Below are 14786 nucleotides of genomic sequence, written 5' to 3'. Positions count from 1 at the left end.
AATTAAAATACATTTACAAAATAAGTTAGAAACGGAACATAATCTAACATGCATTACATGTTCCTTCTTTTTTCCAAGGTATTTGATCTGACAGCATGCTATACGATTTCACTTTCGGAGTGCAAGCTTCTAAGAGGGGAATTAGGTCAACCAAGTAGAGTCTTGCCTCAGTTTTAAAATTGCACACTAAAGTGCAGGACCACATATCAGCAAATTGAATGCACAACTGCTAAAGACCACTTGGAACCTTGTTTTTATAGTGGCCATGCCGGTAAGTGTATTACATTATTGGATTGATGAATATCCAAGCAACTTTTTATTGAAACAGATCAAAAGAGTAGGGAGAATGAAATTATTTTCTCAGTTTTCAAAATGTAATGCCATTTCATCAGTTTGCTTGGATTATGTAGTTTTAATTTAGAAGAAAGATAGAATCAGAGAAACCTCCAACTCTAGTGAAAAGCCATTTCATCTGTTATATTTGTATCAGCTGCCTGCTATAAGATTCAGACTCTTTATGTGAATATGGTTGCTGCAGTAATTGAAAATGTTCTGATACTTTTATGTGAAATAATGAGCATCTTAAAGAGAAACTGTAAATTTCTTTGGGGCAATGATCTTGACTGTGTTCCTCATGCAATTTTCCACATTGCTGCAAACCAGCTGAAAATTACAGCTGTATTTATAAAGTAAAATAAGCTCTTTGACTCCCCAGATGCTTAGACAGAGTCATATAGCATGAGGACGCAGGAGACATCTGTCAAGGCAATAATGTTACATTGTAAGGAAAGTCAGAAAACTTTAGCCATATCATGTTCCCTCTGCAATGTTATGCTTATTCTTAAATTATCAACTAAAGAGAGAAAATGATGGGCTGCCTTAGGGGCAGTGGAGTAGTGATGGTAATAGGAAACCCTCCTAGTAAGGTAGCTACTATTGAATAATATATTAAATGGAAGGAAAAAGAGAAAGAATTGAGGGGTGAAAGCCATGCTTTATTTGTGAAGGAATATCAATTTGCCATACAAAGTGTAAATGTAAAAAACCTGAGAGCTGAAATCTCCATGTGAAATAGTGTGTTTTGTTTCAAAATGTGAAGAGTAAGGATGAGACCAAAAGTTTCAAAATGTCAAAGGGAATTGACAGGACTGACCCAAGTAAATGATTCAATCTGGTTAAGGCTTCAAGAAAATACAAGTAAAAATGGATGTTTGCACTAATTGTTTTCATATTTTATGTGCAAAGGTAACAGTGGAGTTCACTGAGAAATAAAAATAAACAGGCATCAGCGAAATGGTTAGAAGATGGCACAGAATGAGGCTTTAGGAAAGGAAGTATAGGTTTCTTCCCTCATGTTCTAATTCAAACTAAATTTTGTTTCTCCAGCTGCTATTTTGTAGGCTCCGCACACATCAGTGGTGCTTCCTACTCTTCAATGTGATTCTTTTCCATGCCTTGCTCTTTGGAGCTGACTTTATGGAAGAATACCTGCTCCAGTCCTCACCAACTACTTACGCGGATGCCCAAACTTTGGATATCCGAGAGAGAGCCAGAAAACTAGATATGAGCTCATTCAAGAGAAACATCTCCAGGTTCTTTCGTATTGGCAATACAGGGGCTTGTGGTGACAGTGATCTCTTTCTCCTGGGTGTTGTTTCCAGCAATGCAGAAAACAGGACAAGGCGGGAGATTATCCGGATGACGTGGGCTAACGTGACTAAAGTGCAAGGATACCGCGTGATGACACTCTTTGCAATTGGCATCCCTCAAACACTGGCCATACAAGATGACATCAACAAAGAGTTTGCTACCCACCAAGATATCATCCAAGGTACTTTCTTGGATTCACCCAGCAATGGCATCCATAAAACCATCATGGTAATGCGTTGGGTTGTGACATTTTGCCCTAAGGCTTTATTTATTTTAAAATCTGATGAGGAGACTTTTGTTAACTACAAAAGTTTGATGGAATATTTGCTTGGTTTGAAGAGGCATGCAGAAGATCTCTACATTGGGAGGGTCTACCACCAGATTCTGCCAATCAGAGATCCATTGAGTAAATACTACATGCCCGTCAGTCACTATTCAGAGAAATTCTACCCTGATTATTGTAGCGCTACTGCCTTGGTTATCTCACAGGACGTAGCCAGGAAAATCTTTGTCGTTTCTCTGACAATGGATAACTCAATGCCTGAAGATGTTTATGTTGGAATCTGCGCCAAGAAGGCTGGCGTGGTGCCTATCCACAGCTCTAGGTTCTCTGGAGAGAAGCACATCAGATTCAATCGCTGCTGCTACAATTTCATCTTCAGTTCCTTTGGGATGACAGATGAGGAGCTGGCCAGGGCCTGGGAGGAGATTATGGACAGCAGAAACTGTGCTATGTTTGAAACATATTATGGACTAATCAAGTGCAAAGCATTAACTTATCTGGATAAGCTTGCATGATGTGATAGCATTGCATCTGAGTAGTTTGCTTTATCATCACACAATACGTTGCTTGATTAAAATGGCAATCCCCGTAAACTGAAATTCTCACTGAATCATGGGTTCAAGTCCCACTAAGAGCTTTGAACACATATCATGGGCAGGAAATCTAACCTGAGGTGGATATAAGTTCAAAGGGGAGTGGGCGAGTTTATTCCTAGTGTCTCGATCAATACTTATGCCATGTCAAATGATTAAAAATACAAATGATCCTGACCTTGAAGCATTGCACATTGAGGGCCTTTGCTGTGCCCAATCTGGAGTTTCACCATTTCTCCATTACAATAGTAACTTCATTTCAATGAAGTTCATTGCTGTTTGTTAAGTGTTTTGGAATATCCTGGGTTTATACAAACACAATGACATTTATACATTTAACCATATCTACAGAGGATCAACAGTTATGATCAATCTGATAGGTGGGCCTCTATCAGGGGTTCTCATTATCTAATTTTCAAGATGGTTGCAACATTGGTCAAAGAATGGTCCCTGGTCTCTGCTCCTCTCCCCTTTCATTACAGTGCAGCTCAAGCAATCAGGACAAATAGCAACTCAAGCATCCCTTATGCTCCCCCTCTAGCCCATTCACCCAGTATATTCCATCATTTTTAAAATATATTATTTCTAGCTTTACAGACTCGTATTGTAGGGGAACAATCTTCTCCTTTTTCAGGTCATTGTTTGCTGAGTCAAGATAAAAATAAATTATTAAAAATAACAATACAGATGCATGAGGAGAAAAAAAGGGTGGGGGGGTAGGGTAGCCTGCATGACTTCCAAATTGTCTCCTCATTCTCAGTGATCAGGGCTTGTGTGATCCTGTTATTCACTGTAATCCTATTGAGAAAGGTCCTGGGAAGGCTAATCACACCTGCGTTTCAAACTTGTCGCAAGTATGACTGCCACACCTCAATGAATATTTCATATATCCCTCTTAAGTTGTAAGTAATTTTCTCCAGGGGAACACAGCTCTGCATCTCTGTGTTCCATCTTGCTATGATTAGTTGAGAGTCAGATTTCCAGGTAACCATTGTACATTTCCTGGAAGGCGACCTTCACGAATTGAATTTGGTGTCTGGAGAATCTTGGGCACACGTCCAAAATATCCCCCAGCAGGAATAATGCTGGATCCTGCGGATACTCCACCCCTGTAATTCTTTTCAAAATTTTCCCTAATTCTACCCAGGAGGGTCTCATCTTGGTGCATAGCCACATTGAATGCACAAAAGTTCCTGTCTCTATGCTACATCTAAAGCACAAATCTAAGATTTCTGGTTGAACCTTATGCAATTTTTGCGGCATAAGGTATAGCTGGTACAAAAAATTATATTGCACCAGCCTATATCTGGGGTTAATAACTGCCTTCATGCTGTCCTGGCATCACTCAGGTATTGTTGTTCCTAGATCTGACTCCCATCTTTGCCTTGCTTTATGGAGATCTGGTTTCGGGCTTTTGTTGTGGAACAGGAGATACATGGCCAAAATAAATTTACGTGTGATCCTCTTTCGAATTAGAGCCTCCACATCACTACACAGTGGCAGGGCTATAGACAGACCCAATTTATCCTTCAAAAAAGATCTTAATTGAAGATAGCGGAAGAAGGTCTTGTTTGATAAGTCAAATTTGTTTTTGGATAACCTGAATGACATAAGCTTCCCCTTCTCATAACAGACCTCGATGCACCTGATCCCTTTCTGGCACCAAGTGTCCAGGATCTTGTTACCCATAGTCATAGGGATTAATTTGTTCTAGGTTGGGGCATTTTAGGAGACAACCCTACTTTTAGTATATTCCATCTTTAGTGAGAAGTAACTTTTCCTTTTCTAGTTTAATTTCTTCCACAAAGAACCACTGCTCACTTCTGCATCACTTTCCTCTTAAAAATGCTAAAAATGACAATCCAGCATGATTAAATGTGCAATTGTTTTTCGCTGGTTTTTGATTGTGTGTTGTGTAATTTCTAAAAACTGCATTATTAGGATAAATTATTTGAATAAAAGTTAGATTTGAGGTCTTGTCACTCATACTTGATAGCAGTCCATTTCCAATAAATTGTTCTAATCGAAGGATGATGAAGTGTGTAATTTTTGGCGAGGAATCCGCTGCAATTGTTATGCTTTACATAATATTGCAAAGTGAAGCCAGGACCTATCTAGGTACTGCTCAGTGTCTTCCCTGGAGCAATTGCTTAGATTGTACAGCACAAAGAGGATGAGAAAGTTACCATGACTCTGACTCCTTGTTACTGTCCAGAGATTGTGCCATAATATTAATTAATTTGCGTGTCTGCGAGAATATTGGCCCTTGTGTGTAAGTGTTCTTTATTTCTTCAATGGATGTGGCCATAACTAGTTTGAATCTCATTCAGGATTGAGGACACCATGAAGGTACAGCTGATCAAACTGCTGCCTCACAGCTCCAGTGAACTGGATTCAATCCTGATCTCCAGTGCATTTACATGAGACTTGTACATTCTCTCTATGTCTGTGGAGGTTTCCCTTGGTGCTCCAGTTACCTCCCACCCTCCAAAGATCTGCTAGAAAATTAAATGGTCATTGTAAGTTATCCCTAATGTTGGAGGGTGGGAGGAGAGTGAATCAGGAATATGTGGGTCCTGGGATTGAGAGTTTCATGGATTAAATGGGCTGAAAGGCCTTCCATATTGCAAGATACAAGTTGGGGATTGATAAACTTGCTGCAAAGCCATTTGACCTCTGTAGTCTGCAACTACAGGTATTGGGTGACCTTGGACATGAGTCGGCTGAGTTTCCATTGTGGCCCCTGGAGGCTGGGATATGCTTCTTGCCACTCAGGGGCAGTGGCATCCTCAGTCAGCTCACCATCTCACACAGAAATAAATAGTCTCCAGACTCCACATCAGCTCTGTACCAAGTACAGATCTCCCGATATTCCTGTGACTTTTGTCAGCTCTTCCATACAACCATAGAATTGTACAACACAGAAAAAAGGCCATTCAGCCGCTCCAGTCTGTGCCAACCATCATCTCGCTAGTCATACTGACCTGATTCCATTCCATAACCCTCCAGACCACTCTCATCTATGAATCTATCCAATTTATTCTTAAAACACAAGATCGAACCCGCATTCACCACATCAGGTGGCAACTCATTCCACAATCCCACCACTCTCTGTGAAGAACTTCCCCCTAAATATTTCCCCTTTCAGCTTAAAACTATGACCTCTCATATTTATCCAAGTAGAAAAAGCCTACTCATGTCCATTCTGTCTATACCTCTCATAAGCCTGTAAATCTCTATCAAATCTCTCCTCATTCTTCTTCACTCTAAGGAATAAAGTCCAACTTGTTTAATCTTTCCCTGTAACTCAACTCCTGAAGACCCAGTAACATCCTAGTAAATATTCTCTGTGCTCTTTCAATCTTAATGATATCCTTTCTGTAGTTAGGTGCCCAGAACTGCACATAATATTCCAAATTTGGCCTCACCAATGTCATAAACAATTTCAACATAACATCCCAACTTCTATACTCAATACTTTAATTTTTAAAGGCAAAGATGCCAAAAACTTTGTTCCCTGTCCACATGTAACCCCACCTTCAGGGGGTATCTGAATTCCCAGATCCCTCTGTTCCTCCACACTCCTCAGTGCCCTATCATTTATTGTGTATGTCCTACCTTGCTTTGCCTTTCCAAACTGCATCACCTCACACTTGTCTGCATTAAATTCATCTGCCATTTTTTGGCCCATTCTCCCAGTTGGTCCCGATCCCTCTGCAAGCTTTGAAAATCTTCCTCGCTGTCCACAACACCTCCAATCTTAGTGTCATCAGCAAACTTAATGATCCAATTTACCACATTATCATCCAGATCATTGATATAGACAACAAACAACAATGGTCCCAACAAGGATCCCTGAGCCACACCCCTAATCACAGGCCTCCAGTCTGAGAAGCCACCATCCACTACCACTCTCTGTTTTCTCCCACACATCCAATTGAGCAAACTCTGCCCCCACATTCCAACTGCATAGCTGATTGCACCTGTTCCAGCCACATCTAGTGAGTGATTACATGCTTGAAACATTGCAGGATAGTTTTAATTTAATTTTGTTTTTGATCTACTTCAGCTCCTCAACAAATAATTTAAAAAAATAGTAGTCTGGTTGTAGTACTTTGGGATATTCTGAGGATGTAATAAGACCTTATAATTTTTCCCGAAGTTTCAGATCTACTTTAATTTTACATCTGACGATACATATATTTTTCTTGCTATATTCTTCATTTACGTTCTCAAAACGATTCAAAATCTAACATACTTAATTCAACATTCAATTATCTCATTTTATACTTTTCATTTTAATTTCTAATTAAATATTTATCTAGCACTTTTCCAAATGTGTTAATTCATGCAGCATTGACTCAATTTCTGTTCCATATCTTTACACCATCTGGGAGAATAAATCTGTTCCAATGACATGTTTTACTTTTATATTTCAAAATCAACTTTATTAAAAAAAAGTCCATAGCTGCATTTACATTCATAGTCTTGTACAATTTTTTTAATTGATAGTGTAATAAGGTCTATACATTTGTGATGTTAGCATGTCCTATATACAGGGCATGTTTGAGAGGCTTTTGCACAGGGCTTAACTCCTCAATGTTCAGTGAAAACAGGACCCTCGATGGCAGCCCTTCTCCACAAAGACTTTGTATTGGCTGCGTCAAGCTTCAATGCATCCCTTAGCATGTACTCCTGCAATATTAAATGTTCTTAATAATGGCATTCACTTACAGATATCACTTTGTCTTGGAAGAGCTCTAGATTTCAGGCAGACCGAAGTGCTCCTTTCACCAAGTTGGAGATCTTCAAGCAGCATAATGTCTGTCTTGTTATGCGTTCCTGGTGTACGTCTGCTTGCGACAAACCTCGACAAGAACTGTGGCATCCTTTTCCAGAATTTCTTTGCAAATTCAGTCTTCAAAGAAATGGAAAATCATTTTATTCTCAATGCAGCCATCTCAAAGGATCCATCTGTGGGAAGGATCTCAATGTCAGCCACGCAAGTCTTGATGCTTGTTGGTGAGTTTTGAAGATGAACCATTCTGCTAAATAGTTTGAAAGTCTACTCAGGGAAACATCTCAAAGGATCCATTGTGATTTGCTCTGTACTGATGGACAAAGGTGTTTTCCTGAAATAACTTTTCCACAAAGGATAGGTAGTATGGCAATGTCCAACTCAATGGAAAGTTATGTGGCAACAAGTTAAGGTACAATCTTTGCAACACTAGGAACAGAGAGAACCTTAACAAGTAGTGAAATTTGTATACTTTGTTTTTACACTCAGTTTTTTTATGATTTCAAAAATAAGCTTTATTCATAAAAATAAGTATATTTTTAAAAAATGGAGCATGTCTTTATTTGCTTTCAGCATCATTCAGTCTATGCATTCACAATGTTATCGGTTCTGTATATTTATGTTAGCATATTCTGTGTACAGAGCAGCATTGCTACTCAAATAGCACCACAGGACAATACAAACATATTTTTCATTTAAAACTAAATTTTATTCATAATAAAAATTATATATAAAGGAGAACATAGTTCAAAGCTCTTTACTTTCTTAGTGTTGATCAGTCTACACATTCAGTGATACTAGTTCTGTACATAGTAGTGCTAGCACATCACTTATGTACCTATGTAGCACCATTGTCACTTGTGCAGTTCCTTGGGTGATAAACCCTTCAGATGTTTGACACCCTTCCCCATCAGAGTCAGCTCCTCAATGTACTCCTGCAGTCTGGAATATGCTAGTCGGCAGCATTCCTTTACAGACACCTTGCTGTGCAGGAAGATCAACAAGTTTCAGGTAGAGCGATAGTGACTTTCGCTGAGCTGATGATCTTCCATCAGCACTTGGTATCCATCTCTGGCTGAGTCCCTAGGAATAGCTCATACCTGAGGGATACAAACATATTTTACATCAGCTGCAAAATTTGGAAGGCTTTTTATATGACTGGAGGAAGGTGCAACCAATCGTAATATACAAAACTGGACCTGAGGGAATTGTAAACTCACAAAAACACATATGGTCTGGCCAAGTCTGCAATCTTAAATTTGGGATGCGGATCTCATGTCACCCTATTTCACAGGCCCAAAACGTCACTTTCCGTAGATGCTGCATGACCTGCTGAGTTCCTCCAGCACTTTGGTTCATCTCCTTTGGTGTCCAAAAAATTATTTACAATGGGGCATAGTTCATTATTTTGTCAGTTGCTTCTATTAGTGGTTACCCATTCTTACCCTGGTACTTGACGTTATTCACTGAAGGGTAACTCTCTAACTCATGGCTCTTTGGAAGATAAAGACATGAGAAAAGGAAGCAGGATAGGCCAAAGTCTGCTGCCTCGTTCAATATGATCTTGGTTCATCTGCCCCAAGCCTCCTCTATTCTGCCCCAGTTCTCATAGCTCTCCCTTCTTCCCTTCTCTGATATTTCACAAATGTATCTCATTTCACTTCAGGATCTAGGCAACGCACTTACTGAGATGGAGAGTTCCAGAGATTCACCAACTTCTGTGTTTTAGATGGTTGCCTCTTAATCTTGTAACTACATCTCCTCATTCAAGATTGTCCCACTAGTAGCAGCATCTTCACATCTACCCTGTCGTGCCTTCCAAGGGTCTTGTATGTTTCCATGAGATCACCACATATCGATCTTTTATTTGCCATCAATGACAGACAAAATATTCCTCTCATCTCAGGATTGGTGATTCTCCTGCCTCCAATACCTATACAGTACTTTTTCTTTAAAAAGGCACCATATACAATTATAACCATATAAAAATTACAGCATGGAAACAGGCCACTTAACTAAGTATTGTTCTCTAGTCCCACCTACCTGCACCCTGCCAATAACCCTCCATTCCTCTCCCATCCATATACCTATCCAAGTTTTCAGACCTTGTCTCTCCAGATACTTATATATATCTTTAAGAATGCTTTCCATTAACTTACCTACCACAGATGTCAAATTTACAGGCCTATAATTGCCAGGCATACTCCTTTTTAAACAAAGGAACCACATGTGCAATACACCAATCCTCTGGGACTATACCCGTCTCTAAAGACATTTGAAAAATCACTGTCAGAGCCTCTGCTATTTCCTCACTAACTTCTCTCAAGGACCTGGGGAAAATCTGTCAGGACCTGGAGACTTATCCACCTTTATATGCTTCAAAAGCTCCAGTACTTCCTCTTTCTTAATCACTACATTTTCCATAATTACCCTCTTTGGTTCCCTAACCCTGCACAATTCAATATCCTTCTCCTTTGTGAATACCGAAGAAAAGAAATTGTTCAGGATCTCCCCCATCTCATTTGGCTCCACACATAGATGTCCACTCTGATTCTCTAAGGGACCAATTTTACCCCTCACTCTCCTTTTGCTATTAACATATTTATAGAAACCTTTTAGATTTATTTTCACCCTGCTTGCTATAGCCACCTTGTACCTTCTTTTAGCTTTTCTAATTTATTTCTTAAGATTTTTTTTACATTCAATGTATTCTCTGAACATCTTTTTTCTTTGTTTCTTCTATTTATATCAATACTTTCCTATTTCTTAAGCACACAAAAGTGCTGGAGAAACTCAGCAGGTCCTGCAGTATTCATAAGAAGCAAAGATATACAACCAATGTTTTGAGCCTGAGCCCTTCATCAAAGTATAGCTTCTCCACCAACTTCGCCAGCAATTTTGTGTATTTACAACAATCACAGGGTCTATAAACTTTATGGTTTCATCCTATTTCTCAACACCAGTTTGCTTGCAATTAAGGCCAATGCGTCCTTTGCGTTCCCAACTATGGTGGCACCTGCCTGCAAACCTTTTGCAATGTATGCGTTCTAATCAGCATTTCCCTCAGATCTGAACAGCAGCCTTGGGCTCTGACAGCTCGTATCGCCTTACAAACTTCGTATTTTAGGGGAGGTACCAAGGAGGGACAAGTCTCACTGCCTTAACCCAGCAATTACACCAAACCCTGCTGGACCTCTGTGTCAGATAAACACCGCAAGCATTAAATGAATGGAAAATGAGCAGCAGGTATTGCAGGTATGTCATTGCAATAACATTGGAATGTATAACAAGTACGAACCAGCTAGCTAGTATCTAAATTAAAATAGAATTTGTATTCAAGCACTTCAGGCTGATTTACAGAGCTGAATGCTACATCTTTTTTACTGTTCAAATTCACCTGTTTTAACAATGGAAGCACAATTAGAATTTTATTTAATAGCTTCTATTTATATTCTGTGAATGAAGTGTTGAGTTTGGTGTCTGATTATGTTTTGAAATGCTGGGATTGTGGTTAACCTAATGGCATTATATAGATTTGGTAAGAATTTTACATGCAGTCAGATTGCATGTGTTATTGCTCAATTTGTGTGGGTGTAGAAAGGGCTCACCGCTCGTGGAGTTTCCATAATCTGAAACGTTTTCCTTTGCTGTCTGTAGATTCTGCACTCCAAGCCCTTATGCTCCTCTCTTTTTGTAGAATGTAAGTAGACACCTTTCCCCATGGTGCTGTCACTTGATGGGCTTGTTCCCCTCACTGATTCAACGACTCCCCAATGCAGTATAACTGAGATTAATACCTCACCAAGCAAGTACCATGTGGCCAATTCATATCCTATTAGGCAATTTGATAATGGACCCAGTTCTAGCCAATACTTTATTACCCATAAATTTACAAGTGCTTTATCAGTGAAGATGACATTTCTCTCAACAAGCTGCTCATTTTATTCCAACTCCATTATTGTTCTCTGTTATGCCTGTGTAAATATTATGGATTTTTTAGTCACAATTTAAAAGGCAGCCAGTAAATGGCCAGCCATTTTTGAACTTTTTTTTACCTTAAAATCAACTCCATTCTTTTTTGATAGAACAAGGCACTGTGGGTCTCGTCGCAGCCCATTCAAGAGGCCATATACGTTAAGCCTCAGTAAATATTAATGGGCTGTTTTTCTATCGATGCTATTTATACATAATCCACTGTAGACACTTTTGAGCAGAATTGTTTCCATAATGACAAAGTAAAAATTACATTCCACCCTGACTTGGAAACATATGGATTACTTCTCCTGACAGAATTGTGCAGGCAATTTCACCATACAGACAGAAGCAATTCAAGGTGGTGTCTTGCTAGTACAATCTCAAGAACAATTAAAGGACATTCAGTGATTATTATATCCCAAGTTTATGTATTAAAAAATAGTTATATATTTTCCTTGCTGGAAGTAAATCAGTTGTTCTAAAACTCAGACACTACTGAAGAGTAGTTCGAGCACAGGAGAGTCTGAGGTTCATTCCCTATGCTCATTTCTATTGAATTTCAGCTAGAATCAGGGAAAGAAATGAAATAGAAAGACCCCACTTTTGCTCAAGCAAGAATGATTTCAATTTATTAACACAAACTTATTGTTTGTGTTACAACAGAACTCCAACTTCACTTTATGTGCTAGAACATGTTTGCATTTATTATGCAAAAGGATAAATTAGAATTTCTAAGAATACAATGGCAGTTTTATGGTTTCATGGCATTTGATACTGTTTGGTGTTTTGGGTTTCTCCGACTTGTAAAGATGCCAGGATGTTAACACCTTCAGCTGACAGATAAGCTTCAGACTGCAGTTCAGCTTTGCAGGAAACATGTATAACCGCACCTCATTGTATATCACTTCAATTATTTATTGTTGGATCCTGCTCATGGAATTATTTCTCTTATCAACTGAACATGTTAAGTTCCTCAGAAGCGACCTTAGAGTATTCTCCAACATGAACAATAGAACCTGTATTTTGTGAACAGGACAGTGTCTGCAGACTTTCTTGTTTATCCTCTATTTGCCCAAATGAACTTCCTGGCAGAGCGAATAACTAGCTGACTGAACAACGTATGAACAAGAAATAGAAGCAGATATGGTCCATTCAAAAGACATGGGAGATCTTTTGTCTCAACACCACCTTCATGCATGAATCCATTATCCTTTAATACCCTTGGTGTCCAGGAATCTATCTCCTTGAATACACAATTACCGAGTCTCCTCAGCCCTCTAAAGATCAACTACTCTGGGAGCGATGAAATCTCATTGCCCTCATTCTGAAGGCTATCTCCTTATTTCAAGGATCTCTGTTTCTAGAAGACGGCGAGTCTTAATGCTCTTTTGGTTTCCTGAAGGTTTGTTTTATTAATTTTGTAGCCTTCCTATCTTCATGTATATGTCCTTTTTCCTTCCCCTCCCCCCCATCTTTTTCTTTGGCTTGGCTTCGCGGACGAAGATTTATGGAGGGGGTAAATGTCCACGTCAGGTGCAGGCTCGTTTGTGGCTGACAAGTCCGATGCGGGACAGGCAGACACGGTTGCAGCAGTTGCAGGAGAAAATTGGTTGGTTGGGGTTGGGTGTTGGGTTTTTCCTCCTTTGCCTTTTGTCAGTGAGGTGGGCTCTGCGGTCTTCTTCAAAGGAGGTTGCTGCCCGCCAAACTGTGAGGTGCCAAGATGCACGGTTTGAGGCGATATCAGCCCACTGGCGGTGGTCAATGTGGCAGGCACCAAGAGATTTCTTTAGGCAGTCCTTGTACCTTTTCTTTGGTGCACCTCTGTCACGGTGGCCAGTGGAGAGCTCGCCATATAACACGATCTTGGGAAGGCGATGGTCCTCCATTCTGGAGACGTGACCCACCCAGCGCAGCCTGATCTTCAGCAGCGTGGACTCAATGCTGTCGACCTCTGCCATCTCGAGTACTTCGACGTTAGGGATGAAAGCGCTCCAATGAATGTTCAGGATGGAGCGGAGACAACGCTGGTGGAAGCGTTCTAGGAGCCGTAGGTGATGCCGGTAGAGGACCCATGATTCGGAGCCGAACAGGAGTGTGGGTATGACAACGGCTCTGTATACGCTTATCTTTGTGAGGTTTTTCAGTTGGTTGTTTTTCCAGACTCTTTTGTGTAGTCTTCCAAAGGCGCTATTTGCCTTGGCGAGTCTGTTGTCTATCTCATTGTCGATCCTTGCATCTGATGAAATGGTGCAGCCGAGATAGGTAAACTGGTTGACCGTTTTGAGTTTTGTGTGCCCGATGGAGATGTGGGGGGGCTGGTAGTCATGGTGGGGAGCTGGCTGATGGAGAACCTCAGTTTTCTTCAGGCTGACTTCCAGGCCAAACATTTTGGCAGTTTCCGCAAAACAGGACGTCAAGCGCTGAAGAGCTGGCTCTGAATGGGCAACTAAAGCGGCATCGTCTGCAAAGAGTAGTTCACGGACAAGTTTCTCTTGTGTCTTGGTGTGAGCTTGCAGGCGCCTCAGATTGAAGAGACTGCCATCCGTGCGGTACCGGATGTAAACAGCGTCTTCATTGTTGAGGTCTTTCATGGCTTGGTTCAGCATCATGCTGAAGAAGATTGAAAAGAGGGTTGGTGCGAGAACACAGCCTTGCTTCACGCCATTGTTAATGGAGAAGGGTTCAGAGAGCTCATTGCTGTATCTGACCCGACCTTGTTGGTTTTCGTGCAGTTGGATAATCATGTTGAGGAACTTTGGGGGGCATCCGATGCGCTCTAGTATTTGCCAAAGCCCTTTCCTGCTCACGGTGTCGAAGGCTTTGGTGAGGTCAACAAAGGTGATGTAGAGTCCTTTGTTTTGTTCTCTGCACTTTTCTTGGAGCTGTCTGAGGGCAAAGACCATGTCAGTAGTTCCTCTGTTTGCGTGAAAGCCGCACTGTGATTCTGGGAGAATATTCTCGGCGACACTAGGTATTATTCTATTTAGGAGAATCACATAATTCACCCACCCAGCTGATGTATGCACCATATCTAGAATTCAAACGTTCAAATTGTCTTTAATTTTTCTGTTTGCAGGGAAATATTTTAATTGATTTTTAAATTAATTTTCAGAGCACATGGCTGTATTGTTCACATGGCTGTATTGTTCTACAGTTAACATTGGAAAGTAATTGTACTTCCCAGTTTGGTGGTCTCACATTCTAGCCTACAAGACAAATGTCCTGTTGATCATTTGGCTAGATCCAATCAACATAAACATCTCTACAAATGAGATAAGGTGAAGATGGTAACATAATGCCAATGAGCTCAGCTCGCTGTGCTAGATGGAGTCTTGAGGTCTTCTGATCTGGGATAAGGGGCTATCGAAGGAGCAGTGGCTTTTACAGGAAAAAAAGAGCACTCATATGTTGGATGAAAATTAAAACAAGGCTAATTATTTCAGTTGTGACAGAGCCTAACAACTTTACACATCAATGGTTGTCCTAT

General features: G+C 40.3%; 1 protein-coding gene across 1 annotated transcript; it reads left to right on the top strand.

Annotated features, from left to right (window-relative positions):
* Positions 1-265: 265 nt before the first annotated feature.
* Positions 266-2448, top strand: LOC138753403 (beta-1,3-galactosyltransferase 9). The gene is made up of 2 exons (XM_069916395.1): positions 266-271; positions 1387-2448. The coding sequence occupies exons 1-2, from the start codon at positions 266-268 to the stop codon at positions 2446-2448; spliced, it is 1068 nt and encodes a 355-aa protein (XP_069772496.1).
* The last annotated feature ends 12338 nt before the right edge of the window (positions 2449-14786 follow it).

The sequence above is a fragment of the Narcine bancroftii genome, chromosome 1, assembly GCF_036971445.1.
Source record: "Narcine bancroftii isolate sNarBan1 chromosome 1, sNarBan1.hap1, whole genome shotgun sequence".
NCBI lineage: Eukaryota > Metazoa > Chordata > Chondrichthyes > Torpediniformes > Narcinidae > Narcine > Narcine bancroftii.
The sequence above is the reverse complement of the archived record's forward strand: the minus strand, read 5'-3'. Positions and strand labels throughout refer to the sequence as shown.